Here is a 27,605-nt window from a genome sequence, read left to right on the forward strand (position 1 = left end):
TTTTAACATATGCAGCTAGGCCACAGATATTACAACAGCTCATAGTTGTACAGGTGATGATGGCCCACTGTTCCTCCCTCTCTAAAGGATTCGTGGTCAGTGGATCTGTGCAGTTTACTGATCCACTGGACCCACCACATTTCCCTGACACTCCCTCAGCGCATCTACAGATACTCATCCTCATTCCCACAGGGAGCTGTCACAGAGCTGGACTCCATGATACATAAAGAGCTACCAAAGTTCAGTGAATGGCCTCTTGACTTTACACCTGTTCTTTCTAGTGACATTGGTACTGCAATTCTTCCACTGCATGTAGGGCCCTCCTTGGCCACGGAGGAACCTGCAGGATTTTGCCCAACGTTAAAATATATGCAGGATCTTAAATGTGACCTACAATGGAACTTAATAAAATTATACCAACTTTAGAAAGAAGATGCTGAACATTCCAATAGCTAGGCTAAGCAGGGTGTTCAGAATGTATTTCTAAAGTTGAATTAATTTAAATTAAATATAAATAAATAAAATAAATAATATTCAAACAGAAGATTGATAATGACAAAATAATAAGTACTTGCAGTGTTGCAGATGTGTTAGTCCCAGGATATGAGAGAGACAAGGAAGATGAGGTAATATATTTCTGTTGGTGGAAGCAACAAGCTTTCAAGCTTCAAAGACCTGAGAAAGAGATCTGTGAACCATGAAAGTTTGTCCCTTCCACCAAAAGAAAAAATATATATTACCTCACCTGCCTAACATAATAAATGACAAATTAATCTGTAGAGAACCATAAATGTCTCAGAGCAATCTTACCTGGGGCACAGATCATTAGGAGTTACACTTCCCGTCAGGCTCAACTCAGGAATTAAAACCGGTTCTCCAGGTTTCCTCCTGATGTTGACAGCTTTTTCTCTAACTTGTTGCTCTACCTCCAGCCTATTAGCCAGCTTAGGAAGAATGGGTTTTACTGGTTCCTCACCATATTCTGACTCCTCTGCTTCTTCTTCCTCTTGGTCTTGACTTTGTTTTCTTTTCTTTTTCTTCTTGGTCTTCTGCATATAGAAAATACAGAATTTTCCTCCAAAGTGTTCTACTTGCAATTGTTTTGGTCAAAATATACACTATGTTTAGTTATTTCTGACTGTTCTACTTTCCTTACACATTGCAAATAGTTAGTTGGAAATTTCTTTTTATTATTCTTAAAGGATTATATAAAGTTCTCCCACTCTTCGGTCCAACTTCATTTATTCTGCGGCTAGTAGTTCTCTGCATTCATATAGCTAAACAACAGGCTTAACTTGACTATCTCAAAGAATACACTTACAAATTCTGAATTTGCTTGAGTAATCATTGTGAAACTTTCGATTTTCTCTTTAGCCTGAGCCACCAAGTTTGTCCTTTGTTAGGGCTGACAGCCATTCCCAGGATCATATTTGACTCTTTAACTGACATAGGTAAAGACTGACATAATTACTACTAAAAAGCACCAGAAGGTCCTGTGGCACCTTTAAGACTAACAGTAGTATTGGGAGCATAAGCTTTCGTGGGTAAGAACCTCACTTCTTGCATCTGAAGAAGTGAGGTTCTTACCCACGAAAGCTTATGCTCCCAATACTACTGTTAGTCTTAAAGGTGCCACAGGACCTTCTGGTGCTTTTTAGTAGTAATTATGTCAGTCTTTACCTATGTCAGTTAAAGAGTCAAATATGATCCTGGGAATGGCTGTCAGCCCTAACAAAGGACAAACTTGGTGGCTCAGGCTAAAGAGAAAATCGAAAGTTTCACAATGATTACTCAAGCAAATTCAGAATTTGTAAGTGTATTCTTTGAGATAGTCAAGTTAAGCCTGTTGTTTAGCTATATGAATGCAGAGAACTACTAGCCGCAGAATAAATGAAGTTGGACCGAAGAGTGGGAGAACTTTATATAATCCTTTAAGAATAATAAAAAGANAAGAAGTGAGGTTCTTACCCACGAAAGCTTATGCTCCCAATACTTCTGTTAGTCTTAAAGGTGCCACAGGACCCTCTGTTGCTTTTTACAGATTCAGACTAACACGGCTACCCCTCTGATAATTACTACTGCAATTCTTCTGGTCCCCAGTGATCCAAAGTCCAAGAAACAGAAACAGATCTCCCACAGAGCAGCTGTATTTTCACTAAGCCATTGAGCCAGCTATTTTATATTTTAAAAGTGATTATAATGATTAGATATCATGTATAAGGCTGTGAGTTTGCCATGGAGGTCACTGATTCTGTGACTTTCTGTTACCTCTGTGTCTTCTGCAGCGGCCGGTGTTGCTGGCTCTTGGGCTGCCCGAGGAGCTCAGGCAGCTCCTGGGCCAGTCGCACCGGCTGCTGCTGGGGCAGTCTTGGGTCACAGCCCACCCCACCCTCCCAGCAGCAGAAGTTTGGGTGGGGGGCTCAGGGCAAGGGGTTGGGACATGGGAGGGGCAGCACTTACCTTGGGGGGGGGGCAAAGTGGCAACATATCCCTCCCTCAGCTCCTAGCTCCACTTGCTGCCTCCACCCACAAGCACTGCCCCCGCAGCTCCCATTGGCTGCAGTTCCTGACCAATGGGAGCTGCAGAGCTGGCAGTGAATGGAGCTAGGAGCTTAGGGAGAGACATGTCGTCGCTATCCCAGAAGCCGGGTAGGGAGCCTGCCAGCCCTGCCAACCCTCCTTCCCAGCACCAGCAGGGGTCCCGAGCTACTCGCACCCACAGCGTCCCTCAGGCTGCCGCCCCCTGCAGCGCCCCCTGGGCTACCGTTGCCCCCAGCACCTGCGGGCCCCCCCCAGCACCCGCGGCACTCCCAATATTTAGTCAGGGGTATAGTACAAGTCATGGACAGGTCACGGGCCATGAATATTTGTTTACTGCCCGTGACCTGTCCATGACTTTTACAAAAAATACCCATGACTAAAATGTAGCCTTAATTATGTATACAATGGGCTGCTCTTCAGTTCTCTTCTCTCCTCTGCTAGTAAATGCAATCATTTTTCACCTTTGGTCTTACTGACTGCCCAGGTGCGCCAGTGTTCCTGCTGCTATCAGAAGCATTCAGATTTACAAGATGGTGGATTTATCCTGGGAAGCAATGACTCTGAAAAAGATTTGGGGGTCATGGTGGATAATCAGCTCCCAGTGCGATGCTGTGGCCAAAAGGGCTAATGCAATCCTTGGATGCATGAACAGGGGAATCTTGAGTTAGAATAGAGGTTATTTTGCGTCTATGTTTGGTACTAGTGGGATCAGTGCTGGAATACTGCGTCTAGTTTTGGTGTCCCCAATTCAAGATGGATAGTGATAGATTGGAGAGGGTTCAGAGAAGAGCCACGAGAATTATTAAAGGATTAGAAAATATGCCTTCTAGTGAAAGACTCAGGAAGCTCAATCTATTTAGCTTAAAAAAAAAGCTAAGGGGTGACTTGATTATAGTCTAAGAACCTACATGGGGAACAAATGTTTGATAATGGGCTCATCTATGTAGCAGAGACAAGTATAACATGATTCAATGACTGGAACAAATTCAGACTGGAAATAAGGCATAAATATTTAACAGTCAGGGGAATTAACCCCTGAACACTTTATCAAGGTTCATGGTGGAGTCTCCATTATTGGCTGTTTTAAAATCAAGACTGAATGCTTTTCTAAAATATATGCTCTAGGAATTACTTTGGGGAAGTTCTGTGGCCTGCATTATACAGGAGGTCAGTCTACACGATCACAATAGCCCCTTCTGACATTGGAATCTATGAACTTACAACTGAACAAGGGGATTGGAGCAGTATAATTCTTATCTGCTTGGTAAACTTTACCTGCCATGTAGCACCATGTCTCTAATTAATAGTACAGTAACTGCTGATCAGTCAATAGATCTCATGAATGTCTCTCTTAGAAATACTGTTTTAGGGAATGTTCAAATAACAACATGACAGTTTTGTTGAAATATTTGTTTTACATTGGTATAAATTTATTAATTGAATGCTATGATTAATAGATTTTAATGACGGATGGGACCATTATGATCATGAGCTCTTGCATAGCACAGACCCATAGAAATTCTCCCTTTGATTCCCACATCCAGTCAAACTAGATGCACAACTGTTATTTCTAACACCTTTGCTTGCTTTTCTTTCGCCTTACTCTGCTCTATTTTTTTATCATCTTTCTTCCTTCTACTCCTTTTATTATGCCCACCAAATTATCTAGAAACTCTTTAGACTATAATCTAAGATATCAAAACTCCAATAATGATAGTAAACTATCAGGATATTTGTGGCTAAAACAAAACAAAAAACAAAGCACCACCACCCCCACACACCAAAAAAGTGCTCTGCTGGCATGGAGTGATATATATACCCGCACCTAACTTAAAAAAAAAAAAAAGACCTGAGGTGGTTGAGGATCATAGATCCTTTTATAATCTCAGTTTCAAACATGTAAGGCCTTGTCTCATCTGTAGCCTATAGAGATGATGCTTGCTTATATTTATATAGAAACATCCAAAAATCTATTTTGTAAAAACAGGCTTGACAATAGTTAAGTGAGGCCTGGTAAACTATGAGTAACGTAAAGTGAGACAATTTAGAGGCAAGTTGAAGATAAATTAGGACACAATTCCTGGTTATACTGTAAACATGTTTTGGTCCTAACTGGTTTTTACAAGTGTTTTAGATAAAATGTTAAGGTGCTGGAAAATGCTATCTATATTGATAGTTAATGGTATGGTATTTACACAGATGTTAACTAAAATGACAATTAATGTTAAATAGCTAATGCGAAAGTAAAATATATTTAATTATGATTAAAATGTGGACTTAATGTTGATTAATTAAGGGGTATTCTTATAATTGATTATAAAAAGGGTAGTGCGCTAATTTTAGATTAGACACACCCATCCACTATCAAGGTACCATTAGAGAAATGATTATACCCGTTCTCCTCAATTAGTGATTGATCACCCCTAAATGCAGTACTTCATCTAAGAATGAGAGTATAAACACAGTGTATGGTTATATTGTAATGCCTGTTTGCTTAAATATTTTATATTAAATAAAGTTTTCAATTTTAGCACTCAGTACCATTCACAGACCTCCACTACATTAAATTAGCTGTAAATACTCTGGAGGCTCAAACCTTAAAGAATTCCATTTGGTTTTATTCCTTATTTTTAAGTTACTAATTGGGAACACATAAATCAAAGGTTACAGGTCCCAATAGGAACTGTTTTTCTCCCCTTCTTCATCCATTCAAAAAGCCACTGCAAAGAACACCCTGGCTTCTGGCTCCAACCACATCATCCCCGTTTCTGCATCCTTCCACTGGTGCCTCTTCTCCACTGCATCAAACACTATTTGCCTTCGCTTTTAAGGTTCTTTCTGGTTTAGCCTCATCCTGCCTATTATCTCTTACATGTTATTGAGCTGTCAACCCCTACCTCTGCTCTATCAACAAAAGCATCTTTCATTGCCCATAGACAAATTTCCCCTCAACACCTTCATTCTTCCTCCAATTACAATCTTTATGCATAGGAGGAGCTCTCCCAAAAATCAGCATAGCCACTACCGTATCTTCCTTCAAATCTCGCCTTTACAACTCAACTCTGCTATGAGAGCTACAAGACACTCACCAACGGCTAGGCAGCTCCTGTGTTGGATTACATTGATCATAATTGTCTTACTGGTATCTTGCATTCCCCCCATCTATTCATTATTTCCACCTGTTGTCTCTCATAATATATTTAGATTGTAGCTCTTTGGGGCAAGATTTGTCTTTACATTATGTGTCTGTACAATGATTAGAACAAGGGGGCCCTTATTACTAATGATGATATCTAGGTACTATCATATCACAAATAAACCAACAACAACAGAAGGTCCCCAAACTCAGGACAGTTGGGGCAAAAGGAGTTGCTGAGGGGGGTGTAGCCCATAAGTGGGAATATTTACAGGCCACCTTTGTAGAAGTGCTATTAAGACAAAAGCTAAAAGCATTCAACCATCTTTCTCCCTCTGCCTTTCTACGCTAACAACCATGACATACTAAAATTGGCACTTCTCGGTTAGATTATTTTATTAATCCCAGGGAGAATGAGTGGCCCCGGAAGAAACAAAGTGATAGCGGTAACAAAAACCATTTGTTATTAATGAAAATATATTAGACAGTTTAATCAATGCACCCCAATCTTAATTGACAAGGCCCCTATTATTTGACACATGGGCTTCTCCTGAACAGAAATGATAGCTGGTGCCTGAATAAAAACGATAGCTGGTGCATAAGACCACTAAAAGAAACTGCATGGGCAAAGTACAATTGAAATCCTTACACTACTCGGACACCTCCTCCTCATCAGAGTTCCTAGTGCTTCCCAAAGGAAGTGTGGAGGGAGCAGGGCCATGACCTTTCCCATTCTGGGACAAGAGCTGCCCAGGCTTGCAAAAAGCACACATTGCACTCTTTAAAAGGACGATATTGTGTCTGTACTGCCAGGAAGCTCTGGAAAGTATTGTGGCTGCTCTAGACAATCATCTCTGGTGATCACAGTTGGTTCTGTGTACCTTGGAATCCCCTTCTCTTGCATACAGCTGTATCTTCAAGGAACAACTGAGCCCTTAATTTGTATTCTAAGACAAATATTAATACAGCTCTGAAGAAATGAAAAACTAGTACATTAGTTCATTGCATTTTCTAGTTTTAAATAGTTATTTGATGTAACTGGACATTTGGTATTGACTGCCAGTTCACCAGAAACATCTTATTGTTTCACTGTTAACTATGAGAAATATATTCATTTTAACTCCTGAAGTGACAAGGAAAATCATTCACAATCACAGGGACTTGAATTTAACATGCATACAGCAAAACTGTTTAACCTAATTTAATGAAACCATTTCAGTGCTGAAATGTAAGCAAAGAAGTTTGAAAACCAACATCAGACAAAACAATCACCACTACAGAATAAACTTCTTAGAGAAAGTTTAACTTGTTCTACTCCACTACAACTATTGCACTTAAATACCATTTATTTGACATAAGTTAATTTAGTAACAATCCTAAACATAAATAATTTACCAAACTGAATTCCATTACACTTAACAATTTGTGATGGCTATACTGATCTTCAAGCTATTTCTACCATAACAAGAGATATCTTAAAAATACACTTGGCAAAAATGCAATTTTATAGACTGTGTTGTTTACACAAACCTGTGCCTTTTTCCAAGATTTCCACTCTTGTAGCTCAGTTTTGTATTTTTCCATTTTCTTTTCATACTCTTCCATGTATTCTTCTAATAGTTCATTTATTTCAGCCTGAATTTCTGCTTCATAGATTTTTTTATCTGATCTCTGGTCAACCTCTTCCCTTCAAAACAATTAATTATAATTTACAAATATATTGTACACTACTATTGGCTCCTTTCATTATAACAAAAATGTATTCTGTTGATAAATGCATTCGCATTTTTAACTTATGCTTTCATGTACAGGTAAGTTTTCAAGCAATTTTCAGCACATAGGATATATCAGTATTACTAGGTTATCTTTGTCATAGTATCTGAAGCTCTAAACACAAAGCAGGCCTTTGGAATCCTAATAAACTTCTTATTACGAAATAACAAACCTTATAGGGTCCTCGGCCATGCCAAGGGCTCCTAGGTGCCACAATAATACTAATAAATAATAGTAATAATAATAAATAAAGAATATAAAAATTATTCCTTAAGATAATTTTTAATGGTCAGCAGTAATTAGCAATTATTTTTCCTTTGTCTTGCACATTATAATTAATTTGTAATGAACACATAGCTAGTTACATGAGTGCATAAAATGTGTGAGATATTCTAAGAACAACAATTTATATCTAGTATTTAGTTATAAGACTGCAAAATGGTGTGAGGGATGAGCTTAGTTTTAAGAATTGTGATAGATGCTAATTGACAGCAGATAGTAACTATACACAATGAACTAAACAATTCTGACTTTGGACATTACCCTCTAGTAATTTCTCTCAGTTATTGTAATTACTTGTTGTTCAAAAAAAAAAAAAAAAAAGGTGATACCAGAACTTGCTACTAAAAGCTTATCGTTGTGCCTTTTTCATGTTACTTGTGAACTCTCAAATATGGCAACATGCAATAAAATCCCATTGCTAGCACATGAAGTAACAAAAATGTTATCAAAACATACTTTCTCAAATAGAGTTTCATGGGTGTGTTAGTAAACTTCTGAAAGTCACGCAGGGATTTCATTTCTTTCCAAACTTTTATAATAGTCTTCAGCAACGTTCGGTCTTTTTCTTGTTCAGCATCACGAAGTCTTCTCGTTTGCCTATAAATATATATACGTACAAACTTAAACTTGCATAACTTGATGGAACAATCCAGCGAGAACTTATAATACTGAAAAACCACATGTTGTGGTTTTCAATCTAATTGATGGACTTTACTACAATCCAAGATAGTATAACAAACTCAAACTTGAAGATGACAGAATGTGGCTTTCTTTAGAGCTCTGTATTCTATTCTGCTGAATTCTGGACAATGTGACTTTAATTACAGTTAATTATCTTGAGCTCTCCATCTCTTATACAAAGGCTTATTAAAGCCATACATTATTAAAAACATTTTAAAGTCAATGTGTGTAAACAGCAACTCAGGAGAATTATACTTCTGCTATGAAGTAATTAAATCAAGTCATGGCCCTGGAGCATTCGAAACACTAACAAAATTAACTTCTTTTGACTTGGAAGGGATATTTGACTTGGAACCATTTCTGTCTTCCATTGCATTATGGTATTGGTATTGCCTTTCCTTAAGCACTTACATATACACTCATGTACTTCTTGAAGACCAGACTAAACATTTCCTATGTAAATGACTATTTAGGATGAACATAATCTTTTGTCAATACTGTCCTGGCTGTAACAATTGTCTTTTTTTTTTAAATGATATAAACTAAAAGATATTATTCTATAATATGGTACTAAAAAACCCTCTAATTTAAGACGTGGATATTCAATAGCTTATATTCATTACTTATACTAACTTTGCTTCTGCTTTTAAATAATTTTTATAGAGATTAAATACAGACCTTCCGAGATACTGCACTCCACAACCTGTATTGGCAAGTATGATTCAAAGTTTTACACAAGAGGCCCATCAATTTACTAATATGGCAAATGAGATCACTGGGACTGGAACTGACGACTATCGTGGCTTGCCACACTCCAGTGATATTCCTCTCAGTTTGCCAGAAGTCCATTGCATGTTTCCAGTCAAGAACCAAAATGTATCTTCCTTTCCAGTTTATCAGAGGGGTAGCTGTGTTAGTCTGTATCCACAAAAAACAATGAGAAATCCAGTGGCACCTTAAAGACTAACAGATTTATTTGGGCATAAGCTTTTGTGGGTAAAAAAAACGCCACTGAAGTGCATCTGAAGAAGTGGGGGTTTTTACCCTCAAAAGCTTATGCCCAAATAAATCTTTTAGTCTATAAGGTGCCACCGGACTCCTCGGTTTTTTTCCAGTTTGTTTGTTACAGTGTTGTTTGTTTTGTATTTGTTTTGCTCCATCTCTTGGACTTCTTTGTGCTAGTTTCCTATGTAACATATATTGTTTTTAATGTATGTGTTAATATGAACAAGTGGAAACGTCTACATTGCTATTTTTAGCCACATAGCTTGAGCTCTGAGAGCTTGAGTCAGTTGACCCAGGAGCTGAGACTCACTGCCACAGGTTTTTTGCTGTGTTGATATACCCTAAGTTTCATTTCAATAATATCTTTAATAAAATGTTTAAGTTATAAAGATGATTCTTTAAAAATATGCTTAATTTTAATATAATCAGAGTCTTTGCATTATTTTCTTGACATGGGCATATGTAAAAGCTAAATATGATTCAGCACTTAAAAGTAGAGTGGCCCTGCGGCATAAAGTAAACACCTCTTATTGTAGCAAAAAACTACACTTTATAGCCCTATGATCTCATATGGTCTGCAATGACAGCAACATATGAGAAACTAACCAAAGCATACTCAACGAGTCCACTGACATCAACCAAAATGGAAAGGTTCTCAGAGTTTAACTGAGAGCATTTCAGCAATCAATTAGCTTCCTAGGGCCAGAAAGGCACAGTACTCTTTTCAAATCAAAAAGGAAGTCCTCTTTTCTATCCAGAAGTGAAGGATACCACCGATCACTTACTAATATAAAGAAACAACATGTTTCTAAGTAAGAACAAGCATCCAAGGGACAAACTGGAGTTTATGAAACAGTTAATTTATCTCATGTCTGTGGTTATCAAAGACCAGTATTTGCAATGACTCTGTCATGTAAAGTAATGCATAGGGACTGAAGAGAGTCATTTAAAAAAATGTCTTCATGCACATTTGTTTTTGCACAGAAGACACACATACAAATTGGATTTCATGGCCAAAGGCATTTTCTTTTTCTGTAATATATTTGTTTATAGTAAATAAAGTCTAATGTGGCACTGAAAACCAGATGAGATCTTGAATTTATCCAGTTTTACAGCCAGGATGACTGAGACAGAGGTCAAGTGATTTTCCACAAGGTCTCACAATGAGTAAGCATCCCAGTATGAAATCAATTTTTACCCAGAACTCTTCTGTTTCCTAGCTGTAATTTGAGCTCCAACTACAAGCATAGCGATCACCATTAAAAAGTCAACACTAAGCAACACTCTGATATTTAGGATATCATCATTAAGTCCTAATGATAAGTAGTGGGAAATACTGTAATCTCTCAGGTACAATAGTATGGTACTGTTGGCAAATGTTAACTATTTAATGGTGACCATGGTACTCTCTCTACTTCTGTTAATGTATTCAGTAGGTTCAGAAATCTTAAGAATCTTTTATTGTGAGCTAAGCATTAGGTAATTAAAACTATAGCATTAAATATTTTAATTAAAGGAGTACAATTTAAGAGACTTTAGCATCTAAACTAGACCTGGGGATTACACAACCACGCTGATAGTCTAAGGTTTTCCTTTCATAGTCAGCAGGCATTTTTTCCTACCTGCAGAATAGTCACTAAGGATTAATCACTGCATGCAAGTGTACCCCTGTGCCCAAATGAAGCTCCAATGACTTCAACAGGATTCTGTGTGGGTAAAAGGGTGCACTCTTATGCTAGATCAGGGTCTAAGCTTCAAACCTGCTATGAGCTCCATGCAGGCAGGCTCTTACATCTGCAGAGAGTGCCACTGATTCAAAACTAAAAATATATATAAATTCTTAAGGCCCAGGAGTTCTGAAGGGAGTGCTGAATGGGGCCTTTAGTTAGCAATGACTCCAACTATGTAAGATAAAATCCCCCTTTTGAATTGAATTAAAATTGAATTTGCCACAATTAGGCCAAACAGGAGGGAATAACAGCTGTTCCCAACTGATGACAGATACTGCTCAGATGTTGACAATTCTGTCAGAAAACCAAAAATGTTCCAAAACTTTTTCCAGAAATACGTTGTTCCTTTAGGAGCAATAAAACATTCACAAATTTCACTAACACATTTTAAAAATCATTCTTTAAACAAGCAGAAGGAAAATTTACCATTTCACTTTGTATTATCACAAGCTAAATAAAAATTATGTAAATTTTGCTTTATTGTTAATTATTAATAAATTGGAGACTGAAACCAATTACATCTAAAATTAACCCAAGTCCCCACAAAAGTGTACAATTTGGAAAAAAAAAGAGTTTAGTACACATGAAAAGTGATAGCTTATTTGACTCCACATGAAAAATGCCAAATTGACAGGCCTGTAGACTGAAGTTTTCTTTTTTCTCAACAAAGCACTAGTGACATCGGTGCATGTTTCCCTCACACCTTACCAAATTCACCACATAAAGGCAATTAGAGTGAACATTACAAGAATTTAGTGCAGTTTAACTTATGTCTATGAGGCCTGTATGATCTAATACCAATTGGTTTCTGACTCGGGTTTAGGCTCTTAGAAACCTCATATGCTTGACAATGAGCTTTACCGCATAGGGAAGTAATGTACTGACTACATGTAACAACAGCCTCTGTTGGCTGGAATCAGACTTGATTATGTTTGTAATTAAACTGCTCTCTAGTATTTGGCCTACCAAGAAGAAAAATCCTTAGAGTAAAACTCCCACTGACTTCAATGGGGCCAAGATTTCACCCTTGCTGTTATTAACTGAGATTCTCCAAGTGGAGAAATCTGAATTCCCCATACTGCATAGTTGTAGTTTAGCTGACAACTGTAGTGTCTTGTTGTTTGTGGCTATTAATTTTTTACAAGAACACAGTAAAATTAACAGTGAAAAAGCAGCAGAATAATAATTTCATTGCTTGGGTTTCCAGGACTACTATTTTCAACAAGACAATTGAATGCTGGGAAGAAGGGCACACATCATGTCTATTAAATTTGTATCACTTTGAAACTTCATATACATTTATTAATCAAGTAAATGTATATGGCTGTCTGGTGCTCTATATAAATTTCTGGTTATTCATCAACCAGAAAAAAAATCATAACATTAAAATGATTTTTGGAACGTAATGTGAAACACTGCACAATCTTATTCTGTACACACATTTCTTTATTCATAACCTGGGCTGTTTACTTCACATGCATAATACTTTACCATAAAGTGTCAAGTTTGGCTTGGTTTTAGTTCTGTACATGCAGAAATAAAGAAAAAAGGCATAAAATTCTGAAAAAAAGTGATCTAATGAATCCGTACCTACCTGATTACAAATTTATATTCAGTTACGCTCTGTTGTGCTACAGGATTTGAGACACTGGTTCCACTGTTGTCCAAACTACTCTGTACAGCATTCCTCAGAGCATGCAGCTTAAACAAAAAGCAAAAACAAACCAACAATTCATAGATGGTTTCAGAATTTATGGAGGAAACTGTACTGCATACCATGTAACCTGAAATGAACCAGTTAGCCACTGTATGATAGGAAACTGCTACTCCAACAAGGTAATTGGAAACAGATTAAGGATTTAGTTTCTGTACCCACTTTGTATCTCCGCAAATGATGATTTCAGAGATTCATGAGTGAAACCAAAAACTACAGAAACCTCATAGATTAGTATTCATGGTTCAACAGTCATGACAGGAGTGAACTTGAAACAAGGACAATGGAACTGCAAACAAATATAGAAGAGGATCACTTTTACTTATCTATAGACTAATGAAACAAGCACTTAGCTGCTTGTAAACATTTTGTCTACAGTACATCGCCTTGATGGACAAAATGTTCTATGATCACTACTCAACTGAAAGCAATGCAAACTTTAAATAGCAAAAAAGGCTAAATATATCAATGTGGTAAATAAACACACTATGAAAAATCTGTTCAGGATTCAAATCTAACCAAATACTTTTGCATTTCTGCTGAGTATATCTATTTACCTTCCCTCTATCGTGCTGGTATCTAAGCACCTCACAAAAATTCATTAATTTTTCTTCACAACATCCAGAGAGGATAGGGAATTATTGTTACCCATATTTTACAGATAGGAATCTGAGGCACAGTGAGATTAAATGACTTGCTTGATGTCACTCAGGTAGGTTTTGGCAGGCTGAATTAAATCTGAGTCCCTATCTAGTGCCTTAACTACAAGACTGTTCTTCCTCTCAAATAAAATAATTCTTTCTGATGTTTTCTTTCAGCCTAATCTTGACAATAGGAACATAACAATGGCCATACTGGGTCAGATCAAAGGTCCATCCAGCCCAGTATCCTGTCTACCGACAGTGGCCAATGGCAGGTGCCCCAGAGGGAGTGAACCTAACAGGTAATGATCAAGTGATCTCTCTCCTGCCATCCATCTCCACCCTATGACAAACAGAGGCAAGGGACATCATTCCTTACCCACCCTGGCTAATAGCCATTAGTGGACTTAACCTCCATGAATTTATCTAGTTCTCTTTTAAACCCTGTTATAGTCCTAGCCTTCACAACCTCCTCAGGCAAGGAGTTCCACAGGTTGACTGTGTGCTGTGTGAAGAAGCACTTCCTTTTATTTGTTTTAAACCTGCTGCCCATTAATTTCATTTGGTGGCCCCTAGTTCTTATGGGAACAAGTAAATAACTTTTCCTTATTCACTTTCTCCACACCACTCATGACTTTACATACCTCTATCATACCCCCCTTAGTTTCCTCTTTTCCAAGCTGTGAAGTCTTAGCCTCTTTAATCTCTCCTCATATAGGACCCGTTCCAAACCCCTAATCATTTTAGTTGCCCTTCTCTGAACCTTTTCTAATGCCAGTATATCTTTTTTCTTCAGATGAGGAAACCACATCTGTACGCAGTATTCAAGATGTGGGCGTACCATGGATTTATATAAGGGCAATAAGATATTCTCCGTCTTATTCTCTATCCCCCTTTTAATGATTCCTAACATCCTGTTTGCTTTTTTGACCGTCGCTGCACACTGCGTGGACGTCTTCAGAGAACTATCCACGATGACTCCAAGATCTCTTTCCTGATTAGTTGTAGCTAAATTAGCCCCCATCATATTGTATGTATAGTTGGGGTTATTTTTTCCAATGTGCATTACTTTACATTTATCCACATTAAATTTCATTTGCCATTTTGTTGCCCAATCATTTAGTTTTGTGAGATCTTTTTGAAGTTCTTCACAGTCTGCTTTGGTCTTAACTATCTTGAGCAGTTTAGTATCATCTGCAAACTTTGCAACCTCACTGTTTACCCCTTTCTCCAGATCATTTATGAATAAGTTGAATAGGATTGGTCCTAGGACTGACCCATGGGAAACACCACTAGTTACCCCTCTCCATTCTGAAAATTTACCATTTTTTCCTACCCTTTGTTCCCTGTCTTTTAACCAGTTCTCAATCCATGAAAGGATCTTCCCTTTTATCCCATGATAATTTAATTTACATAAGAGCCTTTGGTGAGGGACCTTGTCAAAGGCTTTCTGGAAATCTAAGTACACTATGTCCACTGGATCCCCCTTGTTCTCATGTTTGTTGACCCCTTCAAAGAACTCTAAAAGATTAGTAAGACATGATTTCCCTTTACAGAAACCATGTTGACTTTTGCCCAACAATTTATGTTCTTCTATGTGTCTGACAATTTTATTCTTTACTACTGTTTCAACTAATTTGCCCGGTACTGACATTAGACTTACCAGTCTGTAATTGCCGGGATCACCTCTAGAGCCCTTTTTAAATATTGGTGTACATTATCTATCTTCCAGTCATTGGGTACAGAAGCTGATTTAAAGGACAGGTTACAAACCATGTTAACGGTTCTGCGATTTCACATTTGAGTTCTTTCAGAATTCTTGGGTGAATGCCATTTGGTGCCGGTGACTTGTTACTGTTAAGTTTATCAATTAATTCCAAAATCTCCTCTAGTGACACTTCAATCTGTGACAATTCTTCAGATTTGTCAACTACAAAGGACGACTCAGGTTTGGGAATCTCCCTAACATCCTCAGCCGTGAAGACTGAAGCAAAGAATTCATTTAGTTTCTCCGCAATTACTTCATCATCTTTAAGCGCTCCTTTTGTATCTTGATTGTCCAGGGGCCCCACTGGTTGTTTAGCAGGCTTCCTGCTTCTGATGTACTTAAAAACCATTTTGTTATTACCTTTTGAGTTTTTGGCTAGTTGTTCTTTAAACTCCTTTTTGGCTTTTCTTATTACATTTTTACACTTAATTTGGCAGTGTTTATACTCCTTTCTATTTACCTCACTAGGATTTGACTTCCACTATTTAAAAGATGCCTTTTTATCTCTCACTACTTCTTTTACATGGTTGTTGATCCACGGTGGCTCTTTTTTAGTTCTTTTACTGTATTTTTCAATTTGGGGTATACATTTGAGTTGGGCCTCTATTATAGTGTCTTTGAAATGTGTCCATGCAGCTTGCAGGGATTTCACTCTAATCCAGATGCGGGCAAACTATGGCCCGCGGGACCGTCCTGCCTGGCCCGAGCTCTTGGCCGGGGAGCCTAGTCCCCGGCCCCTCCCTTGTTGTCCCCGCAGCCATGCCACCGCATGGGTTGCGCTTTGGCCCGCCGCTCCCGCTGGGCAGCGTGGGGAGCGCAGCTGGCTCTGGCCGGGTGTCGTGGCTGCGAGCTCCTGCTGCTGGTAAGGGGGCAGGGAGCAGGGGGGTTAGGTAAGAGAGCAGGGGGTCCTGGGAGGCAGTCAGGGAGGAGGGGGTGGTTGGATGGGGCGGAGGTTCTGGAGGGGCGGTCAGGGGATGGGGAACAGGGAGGGTTGGGAGTGGGAGTCCTGGGGGGGGCTGTCAGGGGGCGGGGGTGTGGATAGGGGTCGGGCCGTCAGGGGACGGGGAGCAGGAGGTTTGGATGGGGGCGGGGTTCCTGGGAGGGGGCGGTCAGGGGACAAGGAGGAGGGTGGGTTGGAGGTTCTGAGGGGGGCAGTCAGCGGGTGGGAAGTGGGAGAGGGTGGATAGGGGGCGGGGACCAGGCTGTTTGGGGAAGCACAGCCTTCCCTACCCGGCCCTCCATACAGTTGTGCAACCCTGATGTGGCCCTCGAGCTAAAAAGTTTACCCACCCCTGCTCTAGTCACTGTACCTTTTAATTTCTGTTTAACTAACCTCCTCATTTTTGCATAATTCCCCTTTCTGAATTAAATGCTACAGTGTTGGGCTGCTGAGGTGTTCTTCCCACCACAGGAATGTTAAATGTTATTATATTATGTTCACTATTTCCAAGTGGTCCTGTTATAGTTACTTCTTGGACCAGCTCCTGCGTTCCACTCAGGACTAAATCAAAAATTGCCTCTCCCCTTGTGGGTTCCTGTACCAGCTGCTCCAAGAAGCAGTCATTTAAAGTATTGAGAAATGTTGTCTCTGCATTTCGTCCTGAGGTGACATGTACCCATATAGTGCCACTCCCCTCCCACACCCACATCCTGTTCTGTCCTTCCGATATATTTTGTACCCCGGAATGATTGTGTCCCATTGATTGTCCTCACTCCACCAGGTTTCTGTGATTCCTATTATATCAATATCCTCCTTTAACACGAGGCACTCTAGTTCACCCATCTTACTATTTAGACTTCTAGCATTTGTGTACAAGCACTTTAAAAAATTCTCACTGTTTATTTGTCTGCCCTTTTCTGATGTGTCAGATTCTTTTTTATGTGAATGTTTCTCATCTGATCTGGCCCATACTTTATCCTCTCCCATCCTCTCTTCCTGACTAAAACTTAGAGAATCTCTATCAATAGACTCTCCTCTAAGAGAAGTCTCTGTCCGATCCACGTGCTCCTCTACAGTAATCAGCTTTCCTCCACCTCTTAGTTTAAAAACTGCTCTGCAACCTTTTTAATGTTAAGTGCCAGCAGTCTGGATCCACTTTGGTTTAGGTGGAGCCCATCCTTCCTTTATAGGCTCCCTCTATCCCAAAAGTTTCCCCAGTTCCTAATAAATCTAAACCCCTCCTCTCTACATCATCGTCTCACAGTGGGTGAAACAGAAGTAAAACTACAGTAAGCATCAGTTTGATAATAGTACTAAACAAGAATGGGACAAGCAATTCTTCTTTTCAGTTGATTGTAACTTTTTCAAATCATTATCCTGTGCCTTAAATTTCTCATGCTTGATCTTAAATCTTCTCATTCTCATGCCTGGAATAACTTCTCATACCCCAATGTCTTCATTTATTACACCACCAGGTTTTGGTGATAAATATATTAAGTGTGACAATATATAAATAAAATCAGAATATTTAGCACAGATATAAAGCTGGAAACTGGAATTTTATTTTAATGGAACCAAGTATTTATAAACATGACTGTTTTCCTTGAAAATGTCAAGGTAAGGAATTCTTGTCAATACAATGGAAACAAATAATAACCGTATTCCTTTTCACCTAGAACTGAGACTGAGCTTCACTCACCTTTCTCCATCTTTGTATGCTGTTTTTCCCTTTCTGCCTGTCTGAGTCACACTGTACACAACTCGGTAAAGCCATATCTACCATTCACTGCAAAACATTGTTGATACTCTGTATAAAGGATGCTATGTAAATTCTATTGTATTAAAACAATTATACTGACTTGTATCTCAGATCCCTTTAGAGATCCTATTTTAAATAAATAAACTTAAACAGGTAGGTCTGCACTGAACATGGAGTAATGTTTCACTATGCTGTTGGACACATTTTAATCAGCTTTCAATTGAAATTCATTTGATCCGATGTTAAAGAACAAATATTGGGGGGGGGGTAAACTTTATAGAAAAACAAGATTATTTTCAACAAAATATATTATTCATGACACAAAGCTAGAAGTTACATTGCTACATTTTGAAGACTCAAATTCAGTTTTAACCTTAAGCTAGCTACTGAGTATCTCAACACGCTAGAGCATACAATGAAAATACCTTATCTGTAAGGAGTTTGGTAAGGTTTTGCTGTCTTCTTGCTAGATATTGATCATACAACTGAGCCAGTTTGGCTGCCAGAACATGTTCACGGCTAAAACAGGGATGATGAGTGAATATTAACCCAGAAATATCAATGTCCAGTTGATACTGTCCCTGAGAGTCCCCAGATCCAACAATATATTGGTTGGCATGCATGGGTTTCATTGCCTGAAATGAAGAAAAGAAAAGAGTGAAATATTTAAGACTATTCTGATGTGTGCATTAGAGCTTGTAAAGATGGTCATGTGACAGGCAATAACCCACTTGTCTATACCTAATCATAATGTGCCTGTACCTGAGTTTTTAGAACAGAAAAATGTGTCTTGTTTAATCAAAAAAATCCTTTCTTTAAGAATCCAGATCCACAGACCTACCAACAGATCTTTTACACTACACTGTTTAAAAAAAAAAAAAAAAAGGCAGAACCGGATCTGTCCATAAATGGCAAACTCACCTGAATGTCCTGCTCAATAACTTCAATTACTCTTGTCTAACAGTTACATGGTAAGTATTGCCTAGGAAAACAGTCCTCAAGAACACTAATAAACCCAGTGCAGAGCAAATAGGCACAGCCAAACTAGTTAAATAGAAACATATGAATACAATAGGATAGATTGAATCTGTGGATCTGAATTCTTGAAAAAAGGAAATTTTCAGCCAGCAAGAAAAATTCTCCTATTCGTAAGGCCCTACTTAACTTGTGATATTGCAGATTCCGCAATGTTAGGCTTCCACCACTATTCTGACATGCAAGCCCCATGTTCCTGTCGTCAGCCCCAGCCCCCAGCTCTCAGCCCCGGGCGGCCAACAGCGGGAACCCGCACTCTCAGCCCAGGGCGGCTGACAGTGGGATCCCCTGTTATCAGCCCTGTGTTCCCACTGTCAGCCCCAGTTCTCAGCCCCAGGTGGCCAACAGCGGGAACTCCCATTCTCAGCCCTGGACGGCTGACAGTGGGTGCCCCTGCTATCAGCACCATGTTCCCGGTGTTAGCCCCATGCGCCCGACAGCAAGAGCCCCCACTCTTAGCCCCGGGCGGCCAACAGCGGAAAATAATAATAATAATAATGGACTTTATTGCCACAAATAAGGTCCATTATTACTTTTCTGCAATTTTCCATGGCTTGTCTGCAACTTAGCCGCATTCTTTTGACAATCATCCCACAATTCAAGTAAGGCCTTACCTATTCACCATCAAATTCGGGTCCACAGAACCAGTATATGGATCTCAGTGAACATATGCAGGGAAAACCAATTGGCTGCTTTACACATTTTCTCATAAGGAATTTTCAGCCCAGGAAGCTGCCATGACTTAGGAAATGAGCCCAGATATTAGAGGGAAAAGGCAGACCTTACTCTGTGGGCCTCCAAAATGGCCCAAAGGATCCACCTTGATACAGGCTTCTACCCCTTTGATGTTGAGTGACATAACACAAAGAGGGCCTTAGATTTCCTAAACAACTTGATGTGGCCAACATCAAGTGCTTGGCAGCTTCTCTTTGGGAGGAGGAATAGCTTCAGGCAGGAAGAGGAAGCGCCAAGGAATTCGTCTTGAGTTCAAGGACGCTTGAGATGCCAAATAACCCGCAGCCTGCAAAGTGAATTAGTCTGACTCTGAACTGGAGATTTTGCTCAGACTGGGCACTGAAGGAGCCATACGGAGAAGCTTGAATTGGGAGCAGGAAAGCCCACCAAATCTCTTCCTGGTCAGTTGGTTTGGGGTGTGCTCTGCTTTCTTCTGGAGGCGTGGCTTGCCCTCTAGTTATACTGGTATGACCAGAAGAGGTGAAAAGGCCACTTTGCTTCCCCATAATGCTGCAGGGGAATACTCATGTTTGTCAGGCCCAGTGAGATTTGTGATTTGAGTTCAAGGGGAAAGGATATTAGGGACAGTGTTTTGGACTTTGCATCCCCCTATCACTGTCTACAATGTCTTCTAGGAGATTCAGCTGCTTCGCAACAGCCCTCCACCGCCCAAAGGGAGTCAGGAGTGGCTGATCAGATATTCCTCACAGTAAAGCAACTGCAACCAGGACTGGCAGAAAAGCACAATGCGCTCCTTTCTGGCCTCAGCTGATCTCTTCTTAAGAGCCTGAAGCTGGGATGGCTGATCAAATATTCCACGTACAAGTACCATCACAACTAGGGTGGGTGGTGATGGAGTGCAGCTGGCAGCCTCTCTGTCAAAGCCAAGAGGACTTCAGCTGCTGCACTGCTCCTCTCCAGGCATGGTGAGAGGGACCAAGGAAACCTCTGGCCTGGCTGATCATTATGCCCTGGCTACCTTTTGACAAAAGTCGACACAGCTTGCCTATGTGCACTTGAAGTACTCAGCAAGGGGCTCCAGAGCAGAACCAGATGAGCATATGCTTTGTCTTCTCAACAAACTTATTTGCCATCTTATATAGCTGTTCTGACAAGGCAGAGTCCCTCCGGAAGGAATAATGCACTGGTGATGCTCCCCTTTTGCTCAGAGAATCAAACCTGAAATCAATTCAGGGATTGTAGAGGACAAGAGCCCTGGTTTTCTTACATTTTTCTTTTTTTTAATTTGATTTTCTTTGGTTTGCCTTTGTTTCAGCTCTGCAGCAGGAGAGATATTGAGTAAAATTTTCAAAAGGCCATAAGTGACTTTGGAGCTGAAGTCCCATTGTCAAAAGTGACTTGGACACATATGAGCTTTCTCACCGAATTTCAGCAGGACTTACACTCCTAAGGGCCTAAGTTAATTTTGAAAATGGGAATTAGGTACTTTTGCAATTTTACCCCTAGCCAACATGCCTGCACTGTGGAGGCAGAACAGAGACTGGAAAGCATCTCCAGATTAGTATGGTTAGTCCTCCCGTCAATGAAGTGCAGATTTAGTTTTGCCTCTTTCTGCATTGCAGGCCCATTAATAGACCTGTGGAACTGGATTAGATGGAGAATTATGTGTAATTGTAATTGTCACTAGGGCCAGCGGATGAACAACTTTCAGACTGGTAGCGCAGCAGCAGCTGGAAGAATTCTCATCTCACAAAAGTGAAAGCCTTGTTATATGTTAATGTGTCATGGTTTTTCCAAAGACGGAAAGAAAGCTTTAAGAAATAGAGTCACTCAAGTAAAACTGAGCCTGTTTGAATCTGTCCACACTAGATTATTTTTTTCTTTGTACAAGTGTAGCAACACCAATGCAGCTTCACTGTTCAAACTCCTAGGCTAGATGTGCTGCACCAATGTAAAAAGACACTTGAACTGGTACAGCTCAACTCAGTGCAAGTCACTTTTTACATGAGGACACCACATTTAGGGGGTTTGGACTGGTCTAGCCATAACAGTGTAAGACACCCATTGTAGACAAATCCTTGAATTAGTCATAACATTTCATAGTTAAGGATTCCTGCGTGTATAGTAACCAATATTAAATGGTGTCACAGTAACGACATATATGAAATGCAACCTACCTTTCTATACAATGTTTCAAGTTCTGGTTCTATGCCTTCCTCCAATGAAAATATTGGAGGTCTCGTAGAAGATTGTTTAATTGGACTAGGCAACGCTAAGAGTTTGCCATCATCTCCAAACCACCTTTTTCCCTATGAATAATAAAGTGAGATAACATCTTTTGTAACTTTTATATGGGAATGACGTGCAATTATACTATTATTCCAGAAAAAAAGATCCCACATTTCTGGAGACATTTAGCTTTTAAATCTTTTTCTTTAAGGAAGAAATTAGCAAAACACTTTAAGCATGAGTAACTTGTGACTGGCATCCCCCATGTGTTTTAGTTGATTCAAACAGAAAATTCTGAGTATACTGCAGTCTACTGACAAGCCCCAGACCCGCAGCAGATACATCTAAGGATCCTGCCTGAACCCTCCCTATGCTACCATTTTTCTTAATCTCCCAACCCTGCACATTTTAAGAAACATGCTAATGCAGACAAGGCATATGATGCAAATGGCATGCTTGCTGATATCGCTAAAACTACAAGAAATTTAATGGATAGGTCCATCAATAGCTATTAGCCAAGATGGTAAGGGATCCAATCTCGTGCTCTGGGAGTCCCTAGCCTTTGAGTACCAGAAGCTGGCAGTGGACGACAGGGGATGCATCACTCGATGATTACCTGTTCTGTTCATTCCCGCTGAAACACCTAGCATTGGCCACTGTCAGAAGACATGTTACTGGGCTAGATCGACCATTGGTCTGACCCAGTATGGTTGTTCTGATGTTCTTAATCTGTCTAACCAAGATGTTATGCAAATCTTAAATTAAATTTTATAGTGCTCACTTTTGATTTACTTTAATTTTCTAATAAATAATAACAATAACCAGCTCTTACATAACACTTTTCATCAGCAGATAGCAAAGCACTTTATAAAAGAGTTCAGTATCATTATCCCCATTTTGCAGATGGGAAACTGAGGCACAGAGCAGTGACATGACTTACTTAAGGTCACCCACCAGGCTATTAGCAGAGCTGGAAATAGAACCCAAGTCTTCTAAGTCCCAGTCCAATGCTCCATTTGATAGGCCACATTGCCTAACAATACCTTTTTAAGATAATTTTGGATTTCACCTGTTATTGAACTAATACCCGCAGAACATTGCCAGAAACAAAGAAAACACATTTTTGTTCTCTGTTGAAAGATACAGTTTGGGTGGGAGGTACCTGGCCTGAAGCACTCCGTTGTTGCCAATTCCCCCCAAAATGCTTACTTTCTAATAAAAACCTTCCAAAATTCTGATACTGCTCTCAGACCATTTTTTTAAATATATGTGGCCCATATGCTAACCTGATTATTCATGCTTCACCTGAAGGGTAACAAAATAAAAAATTAATAAACATCATAAGGAAGGGGTCTGAATTTTGAACACTCCTGTTTGTGACATAAAAAGAACCTGAACCAGACACAAGTAATAATGTAGTGGTGACTTACCTGCTCCTTTCTCAATATTCTGTTCTCTAGAATGTTTTGATTAGTTAGTGACACAATGGGCCTTTCTCCTGTGTAAAGACCCTCATCTTCTAGGTACCTCGGCTGCATGTTTTCAGGCACCTTCTGAGACATAGGCACTAAAGAGCAATCAAATATTCAAATATGTAAGATATTTTATAACTGGAGATATAATTTATCAGCTTTCTAAGGATCTATACTGCTTTTTAAAAACTACATTGATATTTTGCTGCTGCAAAGGGAATACCCTAAAAATGCTGTCTGTGAAATTTGCCTGATGGCAATAACTAATATTGTACATAACCAAAGCAGCTCTTATTCCATAATAAGGACAAATCTATAATATAAATTTATAACAACATTCTACTGGTGATAGTGTTTTGACGTTGTTTGTTCATTTTTGGGCATAGCCTGCATTATTTCCCAGCATAGCTGATTCATGCACTCTGGGGCATGAACTCAAAACTTTCTAGATAGCAGCACCCACTGGGGCTATACACCCACACTAACTACGTCCTCACTCCTCACCTTTCTATACAATCGGGTATATATATCGGGGTGTATATAAGGAGCACAGGTCTAATTATCAGTCTGTTTTCGCCACTAAATCAAGAATATAGTCGCCAACACTGAGGCAACTGAAAGCTGAAGCTGTCTGACGCAAAGCACCCAGAACTGAGAACTCAAGAATACCAACATCAAAGATGTTGACATTGAGAAAGATCCAGATACCAATGCTAGCACATACTGGTAATGGGTTTGAGAAGAGTTGAGAGACTGATGGCTCTATTTCTTCTTCCTCCTCCTTCACAGAAAGAGGCTGGGAAGCAAAAGCTTTTGAGGACTTAGCAGACCCAGTGAATGGACTTGGCAATGGCTCCTGCCTCAACGCTGGATTTTGGGAAACATGACCACTAAGTTAGCGAGCTCCTAAGGTTGCTTAGTGTGACTCTCAGCAAGTCTAAGGTGGAAAACTATTGAAGACAGCTGGCAGTTTTTCAAAGAGTCATTATTAAGGGCACAAGAGCAAACTATCCCACTGCGTAGGAAAGATGGGAAGTATGGCAAGGGACCACCCTGGCTTAACCAGGAGATCTTCAATTATCTGAAACTCAAAAAAGAGGCCTACAAAAAGTGGAAACTAGGTCAAAATACAAAGGATGAATATAAACAAATAGCACAAATATGAAGGGACGAAATTAGAAAGGCCAAGGCACAAAACGAAATTAAACTAGCTAAAGACATGAAGGGTAAAAAGAAAACATTGTATGCTTACATTAGAAGCAAGAGGAAGACCAGGGACAGAGTAGGCCAGTTACTCAATGAAAGGGGGAAAACAATAACAGAAAATGTAGAAATGACCGAAGTGTTAAATGATGTTTTTGTTTCAGTTTCAGTAAATGCCAGTGAAAATGAGGTAGAATCAGAGGCTAAAGTAGGGAAAGAAAAAGTTAAAAATTACTTAGACAAGTTAGATGTTTCAAGTCACCAGGGCCTGATGAAATACATCCTAGAATAATCAAGGAACTGACTGAAGACTTAGGCATGGGAATTAGGAGTGCGGGTGGTGCTGCAGCACCCCCGGGGTTCAGGCTGCTGGCCTCATGCCTGGGGTCAGGTCGGGGGGGTTGGTGGTAAGGAGGCTGGCTTTCAGCACCCCCCTATTAAAAATGTTCCAGCGCCACTGACTGAAGAGCTATCTGAGCCATTACTGATTATCTTTGAAAAGTCATGGAAGATGGGAGAGATTTCAGAGGACTGAAAAAGGGCAAATATAGTGCCCAACTATAAAAAGGGAAATAAGGACAACCTGGGGAACAGACGGGTCAGCTTAACTTCAGCACCTGGAAAGATAATGGAACAAATAATAAAGCAAGCAATTTGCAGACACCTGGAAGATAATAAGTTGAGAAATAAGAGTCAGCATGGATTTGTCAAGAACAAATCATGTCAAACCAACCTAATAGATTTCTTTGACAGGCAGGATAGGACAAGAAGCAATGGGCTTAAATTGCAGCAAGGGAGGTTTAGGTTGGACATTAGGAAAAACTTCCTGTCAGGGTAGTTAAACACTAGAATAAACTGCCTATCGAGGTTGTGGAATCTCCATCATTGGAAATTTTTAAGAGCACGTTTGACAAACACCTGTCAGGAATTGTGTAGATAATACTTAGTCCTGCCATGAGTGCAGGGGACTGGATTACGTGACCTCTTGAAATCCTTTCCAGTCCTCTGATTCTATGAAAGTCTAATATATGAGACAATTTAGTTAGGTCTCTGTGCTTCAAGACTCCCTCTCAGGCACAGATTCCTCTGGCTGTACCTACAGAACCACAGAGATCCTCAGATAACAGGTGCTATTGGAGGTTAGAGTATGTTATATTACAGTTAAATTAAACAACAAAAGAAAAAATGCATATCATACCTGTTAGGATGCTTGGAGTGAACAAAATTTCTTTTTCCTTCTGTAGTCGCTCAGAATAGCTTTTGTAATCTGCAGGTTTTACTACTAGAAAATCACGAGCCATTTGATCTATAATGAATAAATCTTCTCTATCATTAACAAGGCAGTCCTCTTCATCCTATATTTTATATGTAAAAATGTATTAGTTCTTTTATTTAGTATGAAATTCTGGTCTGGAAGACATCAATCTCACAATTTTGCATGCAAACAGAAAAATGGGTTTTATTTAAATTATGCTGTATAGTACATCCTTGCTATAACGAACCCCTCAGGATCCAAGCCATTTATTCTTTATAGCCAGGGGCTCGTTATAGCAAAAGAGAACCACCGTGGGGGATGCGGGGGCGACAGCTCCTCCAGCCCTGGGGCTGTGATGGGGGCTGGAGCTGTCAGCCCCTGCCACAGCAGCAGGGCTCAAGGTGAGATCCATGGACCGGGTTCATTATAGTCAAAGGTTCATTATTATGAAAGGCATTATAGCGAGGCTGTACTGTATTTGGTCAAGCTAGTTATTTACATTCATACACTGGAATAATCAAAATCAATATCATCACAGTTTACTCAAGATGTTAGCAAGTTACTATATATTAGAGTATTGGAAATAGAAACTGCATTTCATTTTAACAAAATGTACAGTTTACTAAAAATATGTTAAATGGGACAGATTCTACCACCCTTACTGACATTGAGTATGTAGTACACTAGTCTGCCAGTAATCCCTTTGGAATGAATGGGACAATTTGTGGAGGAAGATACTGCTCAATGTGAGAAAGGGTGGAAGAATCAGACCTGTAGTTACCATCTTGGATTATCAACTATAATCACTTTTCCTTTATGTCTTGTCATCCTAATTTCATATTGTCTTGAAAAAGTAGCCTGTCATAATTTTTTTTCAGTCTCTTTAATAAACATGCAATATTAGCCTCAGGTGAAATTGACACCTACTGATACAATGTCTACTGATTTATTCAGTTTACTATGAAACTCTATTTTTTCATATATGGCTATGCAGCCTTACAAGGCTTCTGCATCAAGAGTGTCAATTATTTGTTATGTAGTTTTTAAGCAAGAAGTACTTCACTACTAAAGAAAAAGCACTAACTGCAAAGAAATCAATTTCTACCTCATCTCAGTGTTTTGAAAATGTAATCCCCACGTTTTGTTTTTTAAATAAATTATAAAATAAGTCAGTTTTTATTAAATAGATAAGCAAAACTTAGCATAAAAAGTCTGAATAAAAATATGAAAAAGTGTGTCTATGATTTGTACCATTTCATCCTCTGTTTGTTCTTGCTGATGGCTTACTATAGATTCCTGTTCTTCCCCTTCCTCTTCCTCTTGATTTGATTCACTCTTTTTTTTGCTCCTAGTTTCATCCTTTATATTGTCTGGTTCAGGACCAAAATTGAAAGTAAAAAAATTATATGCTTCTTCAGCAGAAGGAAAATCAGTCTGGACCTAAGGAGAGAAGGTATCATTTATTTAAGATCATGTTTACAATTTTTTTAATACAAGTAAAACAGCTAAAACTATCCTTTCATCCTAACAGCAATAATGTTTATGAATCATTTAAAAATATATCACACAAACACCAAAACATTGAAATCAAGCATCTGTTAAACAGTTTATATATCAAACTCTTTTCCACTAATATCTCTACTACTTAATAAAACATTTATAGTAAGATTTTTAAATATCAACTGCTTCAGTTTTTACTTGCTCATCTTTTAAATACAAACATACTTGGGAAATGATCAGAGACT

General features: G+C 39.2%; 1 protein-coding gene across 4 annotated transcripts in view; it reads right to left on the minus strand.

Annotated features, from left to right (window-relative positions):
* CC2D2A (coiled-coil and C2 domain containing 2A) overlaps window positions 1-27,605 on the minus strand; it is a 118,255-nt gene that overhangs the window by 59,796 nt on the left and 30,854 nt on the right. For all 4 annotated transcript variants that reach the window (XM_034771707.1, XM_034771710.1, XM_034771706.1 and 1 more), the window contains exons 8-16: window positions 27,112-27,300; window positions 25,804-25,960; window positions 23,361-23,497; window positions 21,879-22,010; window positions 18,396-18,605; window positions 12,743-12,849; window positions 8,189-8,329; window positions 7,208-7,364; window positions 811-1,049 (exon numbers count right to left, since the gene is read on the minus strand). In XM_034771707.1, coding sequence (XP_034627598.1) covers window positions 811-1,049; window positions 7,208-7,364; window positions 8,189-8,329; window positions 12,743-12,849; window positions 18,396-18,605; window positions 21,879-22,010; window positions 23,361-23,497; window positions 25,804-25,960; window positions 27,112-27,300 — 1,469 coding nt within the window. The remainder of the gene's footprint in view (window positions 1-810; window positions 1,050-7,207; window positions 7,365-8,188; window positions 8,330-12,742; window positions 12,850-18,395; window positions 18,606-21,878; window positions 22,011-23,360; window positions 23,498-25,803; window positions 25,961-27,111; window positions 27,301-27,605) is intronic.

The sequence above is a fragment of the Trachemys scripta genome, chromosome 5 (assembly GCF_013100865.1).
Source record: "Trachemys scripta elegans isolate TJP31775 chromosome 5, CAS_Tse_1.0, whole genome shotgun sequence".
In the NCBI taxonomy this organism is placed as follows: domain Eukaryota; kingdom Metazoa; phylum Chordata; order Testudines; family Emydidae; genus Trachemys; species Trachemys scripta.